Here is a 21,561-nt window from a genome sequence, read left to right as displayed (position 1 = left end):
TATTTCCATTTGCAAACAGTAAAAGAAACAGAACAATTTATACAGTGAGCCAATGTGACACCCACGACTTAGCCAAAGTGACACTCACAACTTGGCCAAAATGACACTCATGACTTAGACAAAGTGACACCCATGACTCAACCAAAGTGACACCCATGACTTAGCCAAAACCACAATCGAGTTAATGAGGCACGACTTATCAAAGTTCCACTATATTAGTGCTGTATCAATTGTCATCAAGAGTTTGTCAAAATATGAGAGAAATTTAGTGAAAATATTTCAATTTTTAATATTTCATTATCCCCATAACTTTGATACTGGCAAACTGGTTTGGTTATCAATTTTAACATCATCTCATACACCAATATAACAATGAAGTGACAGATTATGTGTTATATTCTTACAGGTTTAGAAGAAGAACGTTCAAACATGCTTCTTGGAGTTATCATTCGACAGAAAAGACATCGTCACTCATTACCTTCCCATGACCCAACTCATGTTAGTCCACGGAAAACTAAACGGCACCACTCGGTGGATTTTGAATCGGCACAGATAAGAAAACGCAGATTTACTGATGAAGAAAGTATGGAATCCAAGTCACCGCCATTGTCCTCTGTTATTGAAGAATGTGTTCTCAAGGAGAAAGAAGAAGATATTCACAGGAAAGCACAACGGGCTTCCCAGAAATCAGTGTTTATTTCAGAGGAACAATATAATGACCCTATAGTCAGACAGTATGCAAATGCTGACCCTTCAACTTTGGTTGCAGCGGCAAGTGAGATTGAAGAGGCACCGTACTCCCCTGGTCAGGAATATCAGGCTGAAGAGGAAGCAAAGCCTTATGACCCCACCGATGATGTCATGGGTGAGGTCAGTGATAATGACCTTGCTGATGATGATGATGATATAAGCGATATCATGGATGATACTGAAAGTCCACTCATTAATCCAGATAGTGGATCTGTATCGGCTGTCACTCAAAGTGGAATTGTAGGCGGAGCATCAGGACAGATATTGACAGGTGTCAGTTTTAGTTCAGCAGCCAGTCAGAGCAGTGCTGGCATGACATCAGATTCAGAAACTGAATTAAAACCTTTATCTGTAGATCCAAAGCTTTCTGAACAGCAACAGAAACTTGACTCTCTGGCCAAGGAACTTGAACTTGCAAAGAAAGCTCTGCTAGAGACACAAATACAGAACCTTCAAGTCGATATATCAAGGACATCAAACACACTTGCTACGGTCGCATCGCAAGCGTTAGATCCCAAGGATGAAGGGACAGTGGCAGGTGCCAGTTCAGGGTCTGAGCTTCCTACAGAGTCGCATGATACGGATAAGACTGTTACTCCTACTACAAGTGTTGTTAAATCAGCCGAGTCAAGTTCTGAAAGTTGTGGCCCAGGAACAGATACCAAGGCAGATACTTCAGAAGATGACACACCAATAACCATTCCTGGACTAGGATTTGAAACCTCAACCTCTTCAATACCGAGCTTCCTTTCCCCATCTCAAGAGTTTCTGAGTTCAAAGAGTGGAGATGAAGATGCCTCAGCAGGTGCCACATCTTCGTCAAATGTTGACAGTCAAGGACACCATCATTCAAAATCTAGTGACAATCGATCAAGTCAACAGAGCGCCTCAAGGAGGTCGTCCGCAGAAGGAGGAAGTTCATCGCGCAGGGATTCTAGAGAAAAAGATCGAGGACAAACATATGAATCATTTGATGACCGCCCGTTCGTCAGATATGAGTATGATAAGGATGGGCGTAGAGTAAGAAAAGATGACAGACATGAAAGGGACAGAGATAGGGACCGTTATCGTGATCACGATCGGGATCGAGATCGCGACCGGGATCATGATCGGGATCGAGACCGTGATAGAAGCCGTAGTTGGGGGCGTGATGATAGGAGGTGGCAAGAGAGTCGTGGAAGTAGTAGCCACCGGTCACATGATAGAGACAGACATGATAGAGATAGGTGGCGACAAGATAAGGATCGCCATCGCAGATGAGAATGTTATGTTTAAGTTACTGTAACTGTTATAGCACCCTCTATTGTGCAAGATTGGTTGTACAATCACAATCTAGGGAGTACTATTTTTTTGTTTGTTAGTAATTCTGTGTGTAACTTTTCTTGTCAAAAATAAGTGGTCACATGTATTTGTGGAGAAATATGTGAAGTATAAAGATTTTATTGACTTTTTCTAGATGCTAAGTACTACCTTGTTAGTCTACAGCATTAAAAAGAGAACAACAAACATATTTTGCTAAAAATTTGCCATTTTGTGATTTATACAAGCAATGAGATATTATTTTGAAAAAAATTTCTATTGGCCTTCATTGAGTGCAGTCACATTTGGTTGACTGGACAATTAATTTTTCTTCAGATCTCAATTTTAGCGATTCACTCACTAGCTTTAAAAAGCTTTGTTTATAACTGAAAAGACCAGTAAGTTTACCAATTTTTATTTCACTTTATGTTTGATTATTTGACCATGAATACAAAAATTAGACACGCATTGTCCAACGGTTTTAATTCTGAAGAATTTCAGAAGTGTAAATTTTGACAAGTCTTGAAACAACTGTTTTACACCTAAAGAAATTTGTGACTAAGACATACTACATGTCACCTATGAACCAATATGGCTGCCATTCATTTGAATATTATTATGTACCCATAATGCACAAGCCAAGATGGCCACAGGAAGTGACCATATGTGCAGTGTTTTCATCAATAAGAGAACATGTTCACATTAAGAGTACAAATAAATGAATTGAAATCTGTGTATTATCCAAACTCAGTTTTGTGTCAATATTTATTTCTATTTTTTTTCACAGCTAACAAGTACAACTTCAGACATCAGACTGTGGACGAATAGAACCTGTTACAAACAGGGAAAGTAAACAAATGAACTGGAGTAATAACACATGGCTCAGCATGTTGCAACAGCACAGACTTGTATTACACACCATTGTTTGAAAAGAACAGTATTATAGCCTCTTTATGTGTACATGAAATGCCAGAGGAACTGGAAATTTATATAAAGTGGCCATAAAACTGTTCTTATGGAATGATAAAATGTAATACATGTCTCTGTACTTCCATTATACTGTACCAAGTGTTATCAGTCTAATTCAGTTGTTTACATTCCCTGTTTGTTACAAGTTCCGTTCGTCCATAGTCTGATGTCAGCAGTTGTAATTCTAGCAGTATTGAGATGTTGCTCTTATAATTTAACGTATTCTGAAATTATTCGGAATGTTTCCACTATCTGGAAAAGAACATTGAACTACTTAATAATACATATATCTAATCAAGTCCTGTGAGATGTAGCATCATTAGCATAAATGTTGATATAAACAACACTGTTTACAAATAAAGTACGGTAGTAAAATAATAGTACCCTACATCAATTTTAAATGAAGCAAGATGCTGTCAGCCTCAATTTCCCCTAACATTATCAACATTATTATGAATAACACTGTCCAATCAGTGGGGAAGTATTATGGTGCCTTTGGTGTTATACATTGGAATCTGAAAGCTGTCTGTTGATTGGTGTAATGATAACACAAGATTATTAGTCAACAGGTAATTATAGTAAAAAATAAATTAATATTAATTTCGGCTTAAAGGGGCACAAGCTGAGTTTATATTGTTTTGAACTTATTTTTGCTGTATATTGATAAATTACTCTATACTACGTGCTGAAGAACATTTCACCATCAATTGCAATTGACTGAACTCAAACATTGTATTAAGATATAAATGATCTGATGACGTCATTTATCATACGTATCATTGATCTAGGACATCCCTATTATGCAATCAACTGTTTTAACATCACCAGAAGACAATCGTAATGATATAGAAGACATGCTCTGACATTAACATTATACTAGAGTAGTTTTATTAAAAATTGGGGATTTATGTATGTATTTTCTCTTGAGAAAAAATAGTCCAGACCAAAAAGGATGACTAGAAGGTGCTTCACACTGCAAAATATAGTCCGCTCTAAATCACTAATAAGATAGTTGATTTGTAAAACAATGCATCCTGGGTAATATTGCAAAGTCACAGCGTCCACACATCCGGTAATGCAGTACCTCTGGGGACAGTCCACCTCTTTAGAATAGAAGAAATGATAAATTGTGTGGAATATTCAAATCATTTGCGCCTTCAGTTTGCATCTATTTCAGTGGATAATACATTTGACAAACTTGTATGAGCCAACATTTATGTTGAATCAGAAACAGAAGCTTGGAAAATTTCATACATGTATCTATGATATATAAACTATCAATATACTAGGTATATGCTAAAACATATCTATTTTCAATAAACCAAGAAGTTAACCTGAACACCTAGTCTATAATGTTTCCCAACTGATAGAAAGCTTGTATACAAATAGAGAATTGGCTCTGAATATAAATAAACCTACATTTGACGTAATTTACCATAAACACACGAAATATGTTAGAGGGATTCTATTATTACATAAGCAAAAGTCATTGTGCCAAACCATACTATTATACTTTCAAACATGGCAAGCCGTTCAGGCCAAAATTATTATTTTATTTTACCTATAGTATTTTATATGTTTCGTACTTACAAACTAATTTAAACTTTATGTACTTTTATTCCATGTTAACATTATTTAATTCAAACAAGTTTTCATTTATTTGAGATTATTGTTTTATTTTTCGTCAAACCAGAATTTTTTTAAGGTCAAAATATATTTTTTGTTGGTTTTTTATTTTTAAACTTTTTTTAAAACTTTTTTTAAAACTTATTTTTTTCATCCTTTTGTCAACTTTTTTTTTTGGCTGAGTCTGCTGACAGGCGCCAGTCACGAGCACGTCGTGTTGTTCCCGTCGCCTGTCACGAGTACGTCGTGCTCGTGACAGACATAACCTTTGACAGCCATTACGACGTGTTTCGGCGTCAAATACACGTTCTTATTACCTTCGAAATTGATCGCTCAAACATTATATCAGTTCTCAAAACTGTTAATTTACGTGCGATAGTATGTGTTTTCCAACAACCGCAACTTCAGCCGCGTACACACATGTGTACACCGTCATGTTAAGTTTATGACCGCATGTATGATGTATTATATGATGCAGTACGTAGGAGACGATCCATTAGTCTTGCTGCTAGACGTTCGGGCTTTCTTTCGATGCTATAGCTATAAGCGAACGAAGTTCGCATGTGAGGGCTCGGATGTTCCATCCTCGATAACGTTGTTCGGCTGTGTGTCGTCTTTTATCGGAAGAACATCCGAGGGCTAGCTGATAGACTAACGATCCATGTGCTACGGGTAAAGGGAGTTAATCTAAAACAACTAAAGTTTGTTGCATCAATAACATTCATTATTGTAAAACTGGCCAGAATTGAAATAAGATGGTAGACTATACTGTGAGTGTAGGCAAAATACCTTTAGGAACAAAAACGAGAACTTATGTATGAATATGATGACTGACTATCGTTTCAAACCACAAGTTGGTACGGGGAAGCTCAGGGGACTGTGCTCTCCACAGACTCTTTACGATAACTCACATGAGAAATCCCTAATATAGAAAAATAAAGAATAATTACACTTCTATTTCTTTTTCAAATGTCATGTTATCCTCCATTTTGGACTTCACAATACAACTTAAAACAGGTACACAAATATATTGATCAACTTTCATGAAATTTTCAGGAGTTCTAATGGTAGCAGATGCCCGGATGTAGCAAGGTGTCAATCTGACCAAGTGTATTTGCATATCACTATGCAGTCTTTCTTCCAAACAATACCGTGGAATACTGGTCATCCAGAAGTGGCCAACAGTACCTAGTTGTTATTATGACTGGATTTTGTGTCCTGCATTTTACATACTTAAACATTGAGATATATATAATACTAAAGTCATGTACATTTTCTGAGAAAATGCAGATCATTTCCCATGAAGATATTTAATTAAACTTTGGTAAGAAAGATCGAGAATTTACCTTTCCCTTACCTTACCTGAAACCGTACTAGGTCTTTTAACCCGCACATAGGCCACCCCAGAGCACCTTTCATCGTTATCGCTTCTCGGCCTTTTGGCTAAGATCATGTGTAGTATCTGTTCTTATCAGCTTAATATCTGATACGCTGCTCATCGAGCAGCTCGATATTAAACTGATTTTTGGAATCGGGCTATGGAATAGGAGCTTGCTCCGTCCTGGCCACGGATCGACCTGGTATTGCAGTACCTCCAGGAACGGTCCACCGTCTTATCGAAATAAAGAATAGAAGTAATAGTTGAATTTTGTGGTGGACATTGTTCTTACAAATCATTTTCAACGTTAATATTGTTCTGTCGCTTTGAAATGTACGTTTGAACTAAAATAACAGTCAATTTGTTGACGGTTGTACTTTCACGGTTTCTAGATCATTCAGCGGAGACTTTCTCACATGCTCCCTAGATTTACATGAGCCGGGCAGCTTATTCGAAAGGGATCCTGACGGTTATGTTTCTCCCAAATCATTGCAAAAAGTTGGATTGGGACTCGTCAATGTTATCCAAAAGTCTAATGCACTTTTGCCAGTTATACTTTAAAGACAATCTATGACAGACATGTTTCGAACAAATCACTTGTTTATGAATCAAATGAGGAAGACGAGAACTTATGTATGAATGTGATGACTGACTATCGTTTCAGACCACTAGTTGATACAGGTATCCTCAGGCCGGGACTGTTCTCTCCACAGACTGTGTTTACAATAACCATGGAAGTATAACCCACATGGAAGTATAACCCACGCAATAACGCACATGAGAAATCCACAATATACAAAAATAAACAATAATTACACTTCTATTTCTTTTTCAAATATCACGTTTTCCTCCATTTTGGACTTCACAATACAACTTAAAACAGGTACACAAATATACTTATCAACTTCCATAAAATTGTCAGGAGTTCTAATGGTAGCAGATGCCCGGATGTAGCAAGGTGTCAATCTGACCAAGTACATTTGCATATCACTATGCAGTCTTTCTTCCAAACAATACCATGGTTACTGGTCATCCAGAAGTGGCCAACAGTACCGAGGCGTTATTTTGACTGAATTTGGTTTTCAGCATTTTACATACTTAAACATTGAGATATAAATATAATACTAAAGTCATGCACATTTTCGGAGAAAATGCAGATAATTTCCCATGCAGATATTTAATTACACTTTCCCAAGAAAGATCGAGAATTTACCTTTCCCTTGCCTTACCTGAAACCGTACTAGGTCTTTTAACCCGCACATAGGCCACCCAGAGTACCTTTCACCATTATAGCTTCTTGGCCTTTTGGCTAAGATTGAAGACTGCAGAAGACGTACGTGTTTGAAGGAAGCGACCGATTGACCAGAAAAGAAAACAGAGATAAGATATCAATACTAAAGTCTATTTTCCGTTTGCCTTTGACAGTTTTTGAACTACTCTTATTTCCATTTCTAAGGCAACTGAGGCCAAAAACAGGCACTCCCCAATCCGGGTAAAAACTCAATTTCTTTTTCCTTTCCTTTTAAATCATGGTCATCAAGAAGGCCAAAGTCTTGAGTATTTTATTTAAGGGGGAAAATGTACCTCCAACGAAGGTCTTTTCTTTTTTTTATAGACAATGGGGTAGAAGTAGAACCCCATCTTGAAGCTGTTGAAAGAATAGCAGCGTCGAAGTACGACATTACTTTTCGTTCTATTTCTTTAAGAAGAGAATTCTTTACTAAACGAGAACCCCCCCCCCCCTCCCTTTACTTTCTACTATATCTTCGTATGAAGATTTCGTTTTTGTCACGGCATCCTTTGTCGGTAATGATCTTGAGGATTGTTTCGTTTAACACGCGCTTTCACCTTACTGCGAAATATTAGCTGCTCGCAAATGTGTATACGCTGATTTCCCATCATGTTACAATGGGCTGCGACAGTACAAAGTCAAGCTTCGGCGAAGCATTCCACCAAAGATCAGAGTCTGTAACCAAAATATATGGTTTTCGTGCGCTGGGCAACCAAAAATTTGTGCAAAATGCGGTAAAAGTGGCCATTTTTGCCAAGCAGTGCACGGTTGAAACGTGTTTTAGATGCCTTGAGCAGGGGCATACTTTCGAAACGTGCACAAAGAAAATAAAGTGTACCATATGTAGTGACGAGGGACACAGCTACAGGGCTTGCCCTCTCTCCTTTGCTAATAAAGTGTCTATAACGGACAAATGGGTACCAAACTGAAAATGAAAACGACAAAACAAATACAAGCACCGAACCAGACATTGAAACAAACACGAACACCGCACAGGACGATAGTCACACAATGGAAACAGCTGACAACCATACAGACAATACACCACAAGAAAAAACAGATGACACAAACTTACCTTTACCACCGACACCTGATATCTTCTCTCATGAAAAGGTCACACCTACCACCGGTCCACAAAGAGAGAAACGAACATCATCCGATCTCGAAACCGACTCTGAGGGGGGAAGAAAACAAAAGATCAAAACCCCCTGAACTTATAAATTCTGAAAACGATTCACAGGAAGAAAACTAAACAAATAACACAGAAACGCGATACTCTCCCATTTCAGGAGACATTAGTACCTCAACAGAGACAGAGAGATACTATGACAGTCAACAGAATTACACCACACAAACTGACACAGATTCCAACAATAGTGACTACGATATACCAGAATCCTTCGAAAACAGACAGATTAAATCAGCTGTGAGTAAAATGAGAGACTCATGCTTACATAGGTTAAATGAAATAGAAGTAAGGTGCTGTAAAACACATAAATCTAGCGAGAACTGCCAAACAATACTCACCGGCTGGCCAATGCTGATTGCACACCTACAGAACACACACAATTACTTAGACACGATTGAGTTACCTTGCCCCATTAGGAGATGCACTTCCAAATCCAAAAACACTTCAGACTGGTTACACCACTGCTGCTACAGACACCCAGACTTCGTCCTAAAAAAAGATACACATTTCCTTGATTATTATTTCTTTGATTAATTTTCCCCTCTTCTATCATCAAACACACATGACAGTACCCTCTCTATTATTTCACTTCATGGCTACCTTGACCATTCTGACCATTAACGTCGATGGCTTGAAGAATCCTTCAAAAAGGTCGCAAACCTCCACCCATTGCCGCAATAAGTATGATGTTGTTTTCCATCAAGAAGTTCACATAAATTCAATCAGTGAAGAGAAGCAATGGACAAATGAGTGGGGTGGGAATGCCATTTGGAATTTTGGCTCTCCAAGTAGTATGGGGGTGGGAGTCCTTTTCTCCACGAACACTGAACTCCATCACACCAACGTTAAAAATGACAATGGCAGAGTGATATCATGCACTGTCCACATCGGTGGAACATCGCTCTCCCTGATCAATATTTATGGCTCAAACATTCCAAATCATCGGCCTCCTTTTTTTAATTCTTTACATAACTTCTTCTAAGGAGACGACTCTATTCTAATTGGGAGTGATTTTAATTGCGTCGAAAAACAATTAGACAAACTAGGAGGCTCCGCTTCCAGTACTTATAGTTTTGCAGGGAGTAGGGAGTTGAACCTGCTTACTACAGATTTTAAACTAGTGGACTCCTGGCGTATTGAACATCCAAAGGTCACAGCATTCACATGGCGTGATAAACAGAACACGGTATCCTCCCGCCTAGATCGCTTCTACTATACATCTTCCCTTAAAATATCCACTTCTATTTCCCCATGCCATCTTTCTGACCATGACTACGTTGAAATCTCTGTTTTCCTCCCTTCCGTACCTCAGCGTGGTCCAGGTGTGTGGAAGTGCAACACCTCCCTACTTCAGGACCCTACTATCATTGATAAACTTCAGCAACATTAGAAAAACTGGCAAACACTTAAACCAGGTTTACAGAACCTATCCGATTGGTGGGATGGTTAAGGGCCGTTTTAAGTCTGTGTTAAAACAATGTGCAAATGAAAAAACAAAACAACACAAAACTCGTCTCCAATCCCTCCAAAACGACCTCACAAAATATACCATCAAGTTGAACGAATGTGATAGAACGAAGTAAACATTAGGCAAATACCATCTATTAAAAGAGGAAATTAACTCTTTAAACATGAAAAGGCAGCAAGGCACCATGATTCGCGTGCGCGTCCACAGACTTGACCTTTCTGAAAGATGTACCCGGTATTTTTTCAGTCGCGAGCACAATCGCGGTAGGAAAAAGATCATCACAGCCATTCAGGATGGTCAAGGTAAAACTCATCCAACTCAAAAAGAAATTTCAAATACACTCACTAACTTTTACAAAACACTCTTTACTTCTGAACCCGACCTGGACAAAAACCAGCAAGAATTTTTCCTTTCTAAAATCACTTCCGTTCTCAAACCTGAACAAAAACAGAGTTTAGAGGGCCCCCTAACTAAAACAGAATTATTCAACTCACTTACACAAATGGAAAACTACAAAACTACAAAACACCGGGGGGAGAACGAATTTTATCTATCGTGTTGGCACTTCATCGGCGATGCCATTACAAACGTTCTGAATGAAGTGCTTGAACGAGGGGAACTATCAACTTCTCAGCGGAGGAGCGTCATCACCCTCCCCAATAAACAGGTAGACACATCTCTCCCAGGTAATGAAAATGCACACATGAACCCAAAAAATAAGCGACCTATCTCTCTTCTCAACACTGATTATAAGTTAATTTCCAAATCTCTTTGTAATCGTTTAAAACCAGTTCTCACCTCTCTTCTTTCTCCCTTTCAAACCTGTGGCATCCCAGGGAGATCGATACATGAAAACATCCAAATCCTCAGAGATACGGTTTACTTTGCAAATGAACGCAAGTCACCCTGCGCTATTATCTCCCTGGACCAGCAGAAAGCCTTTGATCGCGTTGAATGGGCCTTCCTTGTTAAAGTATTGCATAAAATGAACTTCGGCTCCCCCTTTATCCACTATGTACAAACTCTCTATAACAATATCACTAGCTCTCCCCTAATAAAGACAAAAGCAAAGGACTTTTGGTAGGAGGGTGGCAAAACAGAGCAGAACCCCCTGTTGGTATCCCTTTTAACACTGACAAAATAAAGGTAAACAGGGTCTGGATTTCAAATGGTGATATGTCTATACTAAACTAGTCAGACAGAGATATGAAATTACGGAAAACACTTAACTCCTGGAAATCGAGGCATCTTACCCTCACGGGCAAAACGACTGCTTTAAATTCCTTAGCCCTCCTGCTCTTGTACTGTGTTGCCACCCTTTTTACGTGCCCTCCAACTATTTTGCAACGACTTATTTCTGGAATGTTTTCCTTTTTCTAGACAGGGAAAAGGGAGGCTGTAGCACGTAACATTATCAACCTGCCAAAAAATAAAGGCGGTTGGGGACTAGATAAGAACAGATACTACACATGATCTTAGCCAAGAGGCCGAGAAGCGATAACAATGAAAGGTACTCTGGGGTGGCCTATGTGCGGATTAAAAGACCTAGTACGGTTTCAGGTAAGGCAAGAGAAAGGTAAATTCTCGACTTTTCTTAGCAAAGTATAATCAAATATCTGCATGGGAAATGATCTGCATTTTCTCCAAAAATGTAAATGACTTTAGTATTATGTGTATCTCAATGTTTAAGTATGTAAAATGCAGAAAACAAAGTCCAGTCAAAATAACGCTCAGGTAATATTCTCGGTGACCAGTAACCATGGTATTGTTTGGAAGAAAGACTGCATAGTGATATGCAAATGTACTTGGTCAGATTGACACCTTGCTACATCCGGGCATCTGCTACCATTAGAAATCCTGACAATTTTATGAAAGTTGATCAGTATATTTGTGTACCTGTTTTAAGTTGTATTGTGAAGTCCAAAATGGAGGATAACGTGACATTTGAAAAAGAAATAGAAGTGTAATTATTGTTTATTTTTCTATATTATGGATTTCTCATGTGCGTTATTGTAAACACAGTCTGTGGAGAGAACAGTCCCCTGAGGATCCCCATTCCAAGTAGTGGTTTGAAACGATAGTCAGTCATCACATTCATACATAAGTTCTTGTCTTCTTGCTTTGATTCATAAACAAGCGATTTGTTCGAAACATGTCTGTCATAGATTGTCTTTAAAGTATAATTGGCAAAAAGTGCATTTGACTTTTGGACAACATTGACGAGTCCCAATCCAACTTTTTGCAATGATTTGGGAGAAACATAACCGTCAGGATCCCCTTCGAATAAGCTGCCCGGCTCATGTAAATCTAGGGAGCATGTGAGAAAGTCTCCGCTGAATGATCTAGAAACCGTGAAAGTACAACCGTCAATAAATTGACAGTGCTTTTTTTTTAGTTCAAACGTACATTTCAAAGCGACAGAACAATATTAACGTCCAAAATGATTTGTAAGAACAATGTGAAGTCCACCAGAAAATTCAACTATTACTTCTATTCTTTATTACGATAAGACGGTGGACCGTTCCCGGAGGTACTGCAATACCAGGTCGATCCGTGGCCAGGACGGAGCAAGCTCCTATTCCATAGCCCGATTGCAAAAATCAGTTTAATATCGAGCTGCTCGATGAGCAGGGTATCAGATATTAAGCTGATAAGAACAGATACTACACATGATCTTAGCCAAAAGGCCGAGAAGCGATAACGGTAAAAGGTACTCTGGGGTGGCCTATGTGCGGGTTAAAAGACCTAGTACGGTTTCAGGTAAGGCAAGGGAAAGGTAAATTCTCGATGTTTCTTACCAAAGTTTAATTAAATATCTTCATGGGAAATGATCTGCATTATTCTCAGAAAATGTACATGACTTTAGTATTATATATATCCCAATGTTTAAGTATGTAAAAAGCAGGAAACAAAATCCAGTCAAAATAACGCCTAGGTACTGTTGGCCACTTCTGGATGACCAGTAACCATGGTATTGTTTGGAAGAAAGACTACATAGTGATATGCAAATATACTTGATCAGATTGACACCTTGCTAAACCCGGGCATCTGCTACCATTAGAAATCCTAACAATTTTATGAAAGTTGATCAGTATATTTGTGTACCTGTTTTAAGTTGTATTGTGATGTCCAAAATGGAGGATAACGTGACATTTGAAAAGAAATAGAAGTGTAATTATTGTTTATTTTTGTATATTATGGATTTCTCATATGCGTTATTGTAAACACAGTCTTTGGAGAGAACAGTCCCGGCCTGAGGATACCGGTACCAACTAGTGGTTTGAAACGATAGTCAGTCATCACATTCATACATAAGTTCTCCTCTTCTTCCTTTGATTCATAAACAAGCGATTTGTTCGAAACATGTCTGTCATAGATTGTCTTTAAAGTATAATTGGCAAAAAGTGCATTAGACTTTTGGATAACATTGACGAGTCCCAATCCAACTTTTTGCAATGATTTGGGAGAAACATAACCGTCAGGATCCCCTTCGAATAAGCTGCCCGGCTCATGTAAATCTAGGGAGCATGTGAGAAAGTCTCCGCTGAATGATCTAGAAACCGTGAAAGTACAACCAACCGTCAACAAATTGACTGTTATTTTAGTTCAAACGTACATTTCAAAGCGACAGAACAATATTAACGTCCAAAACGATTTGTAAGAACAATGTGAAGTCCACCAGAAAATTCAACTATTACTTCTATTCTTTATTTCGATAAGACGGTGGACCGTTCCCGGAGGTACTGCAATACCAGGTCGATCCGTGGCCAGGACGGAGCAAGCTCCTATTCCATAGCCCGATTGCAAAAATCAGTTTAATATCGAGCTGCTCGATGAGCAGCGTATCAGATATTAAGCTGATAAGAACAGATACTACACATGATCTTAGCCAAAAGGCCGAGAAGCGATAACGTTGAAAGGTACTCAGGGGTGGCCTATGTGCGGGTTAAAAGACCTAGTACGGTTTCAGGTAAGGCAAGGGAAAGGTAAATTCTCGATCTTTCTTGGCAAAGTTTAATTAAATATCTTCATGGGAAATGATCTGCATTATTCTCAGAAAATGTACATGACTTTAGTATTATATATATCTCAATGTTTAAGTATGTAAAATGCAGGAAACAAAATCCAGTCAAAATAACGCCGAGGTACTGTTGGCCACTTCTGGATGACCAGTGACCATGGGATTGTTTGGAAGAAAGACTACATAGTGATATGCAAATGTACTTGATCAGATTGACACCTTGCTACAACCGGGCATCTGCTACCATTAGAAATCCTGACAATTTTATGAAAGTTGATCAGTATATTTGTGTACCTGTTTTAAGTTGTATTGTGAAGTCCAAAATGGAGGATAACGTGACATTTGAAAAAGAAATAGAAGTGTAATTATTGTTTATTTTTGTATATTATGGATTTCTCATATGCGTTATTGTAAACACAGTCTGTGGAGAGAACATTCCCGGCCTGAGGATACCGGTACCACCTAGTGGTTTGAAACGATAGTCAGTCATCACATTCATACATAAGTTCTCGTCTTCTTCCTTTGATTCATAAACAAGTGATTTGTTCGAAACATGTCTGTCATAGATTGTCTTTAAAGTATAACTGGCAAAAAGTGCATTTGACTTTTGGATAACATTGACGAGTCCCAATCCAACTTTTTGCAATGATTTGGGAGAAACATAACCGTCAGGATCCCCTTCGAATAAGCTGCCCGGCTCATGTAAATCTAGGGAGCATGTGAGAAAGTCTCCGCTGAATGATCTAGAAACCGTGAAAGTACAACCGTCAATAAATTGACAGTGCTTTTTTTTATGTCAAACGTACATTTCAAAGCGACAGAACAATATTAACGACCAAAATGATTTGTAAGAACAATGTGAAGTCCACCAGAAAATTCAACTATTACTTCTATTCTTTATTTCGATAAGACGGTGGACCGTTCCCGGAGGTACTGCAATACCAGGTCGATCCGTGGCCAGGACGGAGCAAGCTCCTATTCCATATCCCGATTGCAAAAATCAGTTTAATATCGAGCTGCATGAGCAGGGTATCAGATATTAAGCTGATAAGAACAGATACTACACATGATCTTAGCCAAAAGGCCGAGAAGCGATAACGGTGAAAGGTACTCTGGGGTGGCCTATGTGCGTGTTAAAAAACCTACTACGGTTTCAGGTAAGGCAAGGGAAAGGTAAATTCTCGATGTTTCTTACCAAAGTTTAATTAAATATCTTCATGGGAAATGATCTGCATTATTCTCAGAAAATGTACATGACTTTAGTATTATATATATCCCAATGTTTAAGTATGTAAAAAGCAGGAAACAAAATCCAGTCAAAATAACGCCTCGGTACTGTTGGCCACTTCTGGATGACCAGTAACCATGGTATTGTTTGGAAGAAAGACTACATAGTGATATGCAAATATACTTGATCAGATTGACACCTTGCTAAACCCGGGCATCTGCTACCATTAGAAATCCTGACAATTTTATGAAAGTTGGTCAGTATATTTGTGTACCTGTTGTAAGTTGTATTGTGAAGTCCAAAATGGAGGATAACGTGACATTTGAAAAGAAATAGAAGTGTAATTATTGTTTATTTTTGTATATTATGGATTTCTCATATGCGTTATTGTAAACACAGTCTGTCGAGAGAACATTCCCGGCCTGAGGATACCGGTACCACCTAGTGGTTTGAAACGATAGTCAGTCATCACATTCATACATAAGTTCTCGTCTTCTTCCTTTGATTCATAAACAAGCGATTTGTTCGAAACATGTCTGTCATAGATTGTCTTTAAAGTATAACTGGCAAAAAGTGCATTTGACTTTTGGATAACATTGACGAGTCCCAATCCAACTTTTTGCAATGATTTGGTAGAAACATAACCATCAGGATCCCCTTCGAATAAGCTGCCCGGCTCATGTAAATCTAGAGAGCATGTGAGAAAGTCTCCGCTGAACGATCTAGAAACCGTGAAAGTACAACCGTCAATAAATTGACAGTGCTTTTTTTTAGGTCAAACGTACATTTCAAAGCGACAGAACAATATTAACGTCCAAAACGATTTGTAAGAACAATGTGAAGTCCACCAGAAAATTCAACTATTACTTCTATTCTTTATTTCGATAAGACGGTGGACCGTTCCCGGAGGTACTGCAATACCAGGTCGATCCGTGGCCAGGACGGAGCAAGCTCCTATTCCATAGCCCGATTGCAAAAATCAGTTTAATATCGAGCTGCTCGATGAGCAGCGTATCAGATATTAAGCTGATAAGAACAGATACTACACATGATCTTAGCCAAAAGGCCGAGAAGCGATAACGTTGAAAGGTACTCAGGGGTGGCCTATGTGCGGGTTAAAAGACCTAGTACGGTTTCAGGTAAGGCAAGGGAAAGGTAAATTCTCGATCTTTCTTACCAAAGTTTAATTAAATATCTTCATGGGAAATGATCTGCATTATTCTCAGAAAATGTACATGACTTTAGTATTATATATATCTCAATGTTTAAGTATGTAAAAAGCAGGAAACAAAATCCAGTCAAAATAACAACTAGGTACTGTTGGCCACTTCTGGATGACCAGTAACCATGGTATTATTTGGAAGAAAGACTACATAGTGATATGCAAATGTACTTGGTCAGATTGACACCTTGCTACACCCGGGCATCTGCTACCATTAGAAATCCTGACAATTTTATGAAAGTTGATCAGTATATTTTTGTACCTGTTTTAAGTTGTATTGTGATGTCCAAAATGGAGGATAACGTGACATTTGAAAAAGAAATAGAAGTGTAATTATTGTTTATTTTTGTATATTATGGATTTATCATATGCGTTATTGTAAACACAGTCTGTGGAGAGAACATTCCCGGCCTGAGGATACCGGTACCACCTAGTGGTTTGAAACGATAGTCAGTCATCACATTCATACATAAGTTCTCGTCTTCTTCCTTTGATTCATAAACAAGCGATTTGTTCGAAACATGTCTGTCATAGATTGTCTTTAAAGTATAATTGGCAAAAAGTGCATTAGACTTTTGGATAACATTGACGAGTCCCAATCCAACTTTTTGCAATGATTTGGGAGAAACATAACCGTCAGGATCCCCTTCGAATAAGCTGCCCGGCTCATGTAAATCTAGGGAGCATGTGAGAAAGTCTCCGCTGAATGATCTAGAAACCGTGAAAGTACAACCGTCAATAAATTGACAGTGCTTTTTTTTAGGTCAAACGTACATTTCAAAGCGACAGAACAATATTAACGTCCAAAACGATTTGTAAGAACAATGTGAAGTCCACCAGAAAATTCAACTATTACTTATATTCTTTATTTCGATAAGACGGTGGACCGTTCCCGGAGGTACTGCAATACCAGGTCGATCCGTGGCCAGGACGGAGCAAGCTCCTATTCCATAGCCCGATTGCAAAAATCAGTTTAATATCGAGCTGCTCGATGAGCAGCGTATCAGATATTAAGCTGATAAGAACAGATACTACACATGATCTTAGCCAAAAGGCCGAGAAGCGATAACGGTGAAAGGTACTCTGGGGTGGCCTATGTGCGGGTTAAAAGACCTAGTACGGTTTCAGGTAAGGCAAGGGAAAGGTAAATTCTCGATCTTTCTTACCAAAGTTTAATTAAATATCTTCATGGGAAATGATCTGCATTATTCTCAGAAAATGTACATGACTTTAGTATTATATATATCTCAATGTTTAAGTATGTAAAAAGCAGGAAACAAAATCCAGTCAAAATAACAACTAGGTACTGTTGGCCACTTCTGGATGACCAGTAACCATGGTATTATTTGGAAGAAAGACTACATAGTGATATGCAAATGTACTTGGTCAGATTGACACCTTGCTACACCCGGGCATCTGCTACCATTAGAAATCCTGACAATTTTATGAAAGTTGATCAGTATATTTGTGTACCTGTTTTAAGTTGTATTGTGATGTCCAAAATGGAGGATAACGTGACATTTGAAAGAGAAATAGAAGTGTAATTATTGTTTATTTTTGTTTTCGTTATCGCTTCTCGGCCTTTTGGCTAAGATCATGTGTAGTATCTGTTCTTATCAGCTTAATATCTGATACGCTGCTCATCGAGCAGCTCGATATTAAACTGATTTTTGCAATCGGGCTATGGAATAGGAGCTTGCTCCGTCCTGGCCACGGATCGACCTGGTATTGCAGTACCTCCGGGAACGGTCCACCGTCTTATCGAAATAAAGAATAGAAGTAATAGTTGAATTTTCTGGTGGACTTCATAAAATTGTCAGGATTTCTAATGGTAGCAGATACCCGGATGTAGCAAGGTGACCGAGTACAGAAGACGTGTGTGCCTGAAGGAAGCGATCGAATGACCAGTATCTGAGAAGACAAAACAGAGATAAGTAATCAATTATAAAGTGTATTAACCGTTTGCCTTTGACATTTTTGAACTACTTATTCCTTTTAAGGCAACTGAGGGGAGTGCAAAAACAGGCACTCCCCAATCCGGGTAAAAAAAACAAGTTCTTTTTCCTTTCCTTTAAACCATGGTCATCAAGAAGGCCAAAGTCTTGAATATTTTATTTAAGGAGGAAAATGTACCTCCAACGAAGGTCTTTTCTTTTCTTATAGACAATGGGGTAGAAGTAGAACCCCATCTTGAAGCTGTTGAAAGAATAGCAGTGTCGAAGTACGAAATTACTTTTCGTTCTATTTCTTTAAGAAGAGAATTCTTTACTAAACTAGAACTCTCCCCTTTACTTTCTACTATATCTTCGTATGAAGATTTCGTTTTTGTCACGGCATCTTTTGTCGGTAATGATCTTGAGGATTGTTTCGTTCAACACGGCGCGCTTTCGCCTTACTGCGAAATATTAGCTGCACGCAAATGTGTATACGCTGATTTCCCATCATGTTACAATGGGGTGCGACAGTACAAAGTTAAGCTTCGGTGAAGCATTCCACTAAAGATCAGAGTCTGTAACCGAAATATATGGTTTTCGTATGCTGGGCAACCAAAAATTGGTGCAAAATGCGGTAAGGGAGGCCATTTTGCCAAGCAGTGCACTGTTGAAACGTGTTTTAGATGCCTTGAGCAGGGCCATACTGTCGAAACGTGCACAAAGAAAATAAAGTGTACCATATGTAGTGACGAGGGACACAGGTACAGGGCTTGTCCTCTCTCCTTTGCTAATAAAGTGTCTATAACGGACCAATGGGTACCAATCCCCCCAACTGTGCAAACTGAAAATGAAAACGACAAAACAAATACAAGCACCGAACCAGACATTGAAACAAACACGAACACCGCACAGGACGATAGTCACACGATGGAAACAGCTGACAACCATACAGACAATACACCACAAGAAAAAACAGATGACACAAACTTACCTTTTCCACCGACACCTGATATCTTCTCTCTTGAAAAGGTCACACCTACCACCGGTCCACAAAGAGAGAAACGAACATCATCCGATCTCGAAACCGACTCTGAGGGGGAAGAAAACAAAAGACCAAAACCCCCTGAACTTATAAATTCTGAAAACGATTCACAGGAAGAAAACTCCACAAATAACACAGAAACACGATACTCTCCCATTTCAGGAGACATTAGTACCTCAACAGAGACAGAGAGATACTATGACAGTCAACAGAATTACACCACACAAACAGACACAGATTCCAACAATAGTGACTACGATATACCAGAATCCTTCGAAAACAGACAGATTAAATCAGCTATAATTAAAATGAGAGACTCATGCTTACATAGGTTAAATGAAATAGAAGTAAGGTGCTGTAAAATACATAAATCTAGCGAGAACTGCCAAACAATACTCACCGGCTGGCCAATGCTGATTACACACCTACAGAACACACACAATTGCGTAGACACGATTGAGCTACCTTGCCCCATTAGGAGATGCACTTCCAAATCCAAAACACTTCAGACTGGTTACACCACTGCTGCTATAGACACCCAGACTTCGTCCTAAATAAAGATACACATTTCCTTGATTATTATTTCTTTGATTAAATTTCCCCCTCTTCTATCATTAAACACACATGAGAGTACCCTCTCTATTATTTCACTTCATGGCTCCCTTGACCATTCTGACCATTAACGTCGATGGCTTGAAGAATCCTTCAAAAAGGTAGCAAATCACCAACCATTGCCGCAATAAGTATGATGTTGTTTTCCTTCAAGTGAAGAGAAGCAATGGACAAATGAGTGGGGTGGGAATGCCATTTGGAATTTTGGCTCTCCAAGTAGTAGGGGGGTGGGAGTCCTTTTCTCCACGAACACTGAACTCCATCACACCAACGTTAAAAATGACAATGGCAGAATGATATCATGCACTGTCCACATCGGTGGAACATCGCTCTCCCTGATCAATATTTATGGCTCAAACATTCCAAATCATCAGCCTCCTTTTTTAATTCTTTACATAACTTCTTCCAAGGAGACGACTCTATTCTAATTGGGGGTGATTTTAATTGCGTCGAAAAACAATTAGACAAACTAGGAGGCTCCGCTTCCAGTACTTATAGTTTTGCAGGGAGTAGGGAGTTGAACCTGCTTACTACAGATTTTAAACTAGTGGACTCCTGGCGTATTCAACATCCAAACGTCTCAGCATTCACAGGGCGCGATAAACAGAACACTGTCTCCTCCCGCCTAGATCGCTTCTATTATACATCTTCCCTTAAAACATCTACTTCTATTTTCCCATGCCATCTTTCTGACCATGACTACGTTCAAATCTCTGTTTTCCCCCCTTCTGTACCTCAGCGTGGTCCAGGGGTGTGGAAGTTCAACATTTCCCTACTTCAGGACCCTACTATCATTGATAAACTTCAGCAACGTTATCAAAACTGGCAAACACTTAAACCAGGTTTCCAGAACCTATCCGATTGGTGGGATATGGTTAAGGGTCGTTTTAAGTTTGTGTTAAAACAATGTGCTAATGAAAAAACAACACAAAACTCGTCTTCAATCCCTACAAAACGACCTCGCAAAATATACCATCAAGCTGAATGAAGGTGATAGAACGAATGAAACATTAGGCAATTACCATCTATTAAAAGAGGAAATTAACTCTTTAAACATGAAAAGGCAGCAAGGCACCATGATTCGCGCGCGTGTCCGCAGACTGGACCTTTCTGAAAGGTGTACTCGGTATTTTTTCAGTCGCGAGCACAATCGCGGTAGGAAAGAGATCATCACAGCCATTCAGGATGGTGAAGGTAAAACTCATCAAACTCAAAAAGAAATTTCAAATACACTCACTAACTTTTACAAAACACTCTTTACTTCTGAACCCGACCTGGACAAAAACCAGCAAGAATTTTTCCTTTCTAAAATCACTTCCGTTCTCAAACCTGAACAAAAACAGAGTTTAGAGGGCCCCCTAACTAAAACAGAATTATTCAACTCACTTAATGTTGGGTTCTTATATAGCGCTTTCCCACTCCGTGCTCAAAGCGCTTTACAATTATTACCCCTGGCTCAGATCAGAACGGCACAACGGCCCTTTTAGTCGTCCTCAACTCCCCAGGGAGCATACAATCCATTGCAGCCATTT

At 38.9% G+C, this 21,561-nt stretch overlaps 1 protein-coding gene, 7 non-coding genes and 1 pseudogene across 8 annotated transcripts in view; 3 read left to right on the top strand and 6 right to left on the bottom strand.

Moving 5' to 3' along the window:
- Positions 1 to 2,773, top strand: part of LOC144444491 (uncharacterized) — a 36,768-nt gene extending 33,995 nt beyond the window's left edge. The window contains exon 15 of the mRNA XM_078133921.1: positions 407 to 2,773. Coding sequence (XP_077990047.1) covers positions 407 to 2,010 — 1,604 coding nt within the window. The 3' untranslated portion in view covers positions 2,011 to 2,773. The remainder of the gene's footprint in view (positions 1 to 406) is intronic.
- Positions 2,774 to 6,067: 3,294 nt separating this feature from the next.
- Positions 6,068 to 6,258, top strand: LOC144445142 (U2 spliceosomal RNA). The gene has a single exon (XR_013481884.1). It is a non-coding gene; the product is annotated as a U2 spliceosomal RNA (small nuclear RNA).
- Positions 6,259 to 11,330: 5,072 nt separating this feature from the next.
- Positions 11,331 to 11,469, bottom strand: LOC144445154 (U2 spliceosomal RNA; annotated as a pseudogene).
- A 1,009-nt stretch (positions 11,470 to 12,478) lies between these two features.
- On the bottom strand, positions 12,479 to 12,669 carry LOC144445149 (U2 spliceosomal RNA). The gene has a single exon (XR_013481891.1). It is a non-coding gene; the product is annotated as a U2 spliceosomal RNA (small nuclear RNA).
- Positions 12,670 to 13,688: 1,019 nt separating this feature from the next.
- LOC144445144 (U2 spliceosomal RNA) lies at positions 13,689 to 13,879 on the bottom strand. Its single transcript, XR_013481886.1, has one exon. It is a non-coding gene; the product is annotated as a U2 spliceosomal RNA (small nuclear RNA).
- Positions 13,880 to 14,899: 1,020 nt separating this feature from the next.
- Positions 14,900 to 15,087, bottom strand: LOC144445150 (U2 spliceosomal RNA). Its single transcript, XR_013481892.1, has one exon. It is a non-coding gene; the product is annotated as a U2 spliceosomal RNA (small nuclear RNA).
- Positions 15,088 to 16,106: 1,019 nt separating this feature from the next.
- On the bottom strand, positions 16,107 to 16,297 carry LOC144445143 (U2 spliceosomal RNA). Its single transcript, XR_013481885.1, has one exon. It is a non-coding gene; the product is annotated as a U2 spliceosomal RNA (small nuclear RNA).
- A 1,020-nt stretch (positions 16,298 to 17,317) lies between these two features.
- LOC144445159 (U2 spliceosomal RNA) lies at positions 17,318 to 17,508 on the bottom strand. Its single transcript, XR_013481898.1, has one exon. It is a non-coding gene; the product is annotated as a U2 spliceosomal RNA (small nuclear RNA).
- A 501-nt stretch (positions 17,509 to 18,009) lies between these two features.
- Positions 18,010 to 18,200, top strand: LOC144445158 (U2 spliceosomal RNA). The gene has a single exon (XR_013481897.1). It is a non-coding gene; the product is annotated as a U2 spliceosomal RNA (small nuclear RNA).
- The last annotated feature ends 3,361 nt before the right edge of the window (positions 18,201 to 21,561 follow it).

Source organism: Glandiceps talaboti, chromosome 13 (assembly GCF_964340395.1).
Source record: "Glandiceps talaboti chromosome 13, keGlaTala1.1, whole genome shotgun sequence".
Lineage (NCBI taxonomy): Eukaryota > Metazoa > Hemichordata > Enteropneusta > Spengelidae > Glandiceps > Glandiceps talaboti.
The sequence above is the reverse complement of the archived record's forward strand: the minus strand, read 5'-3'. Positions and strand labels throughout refer to the sequence as shown.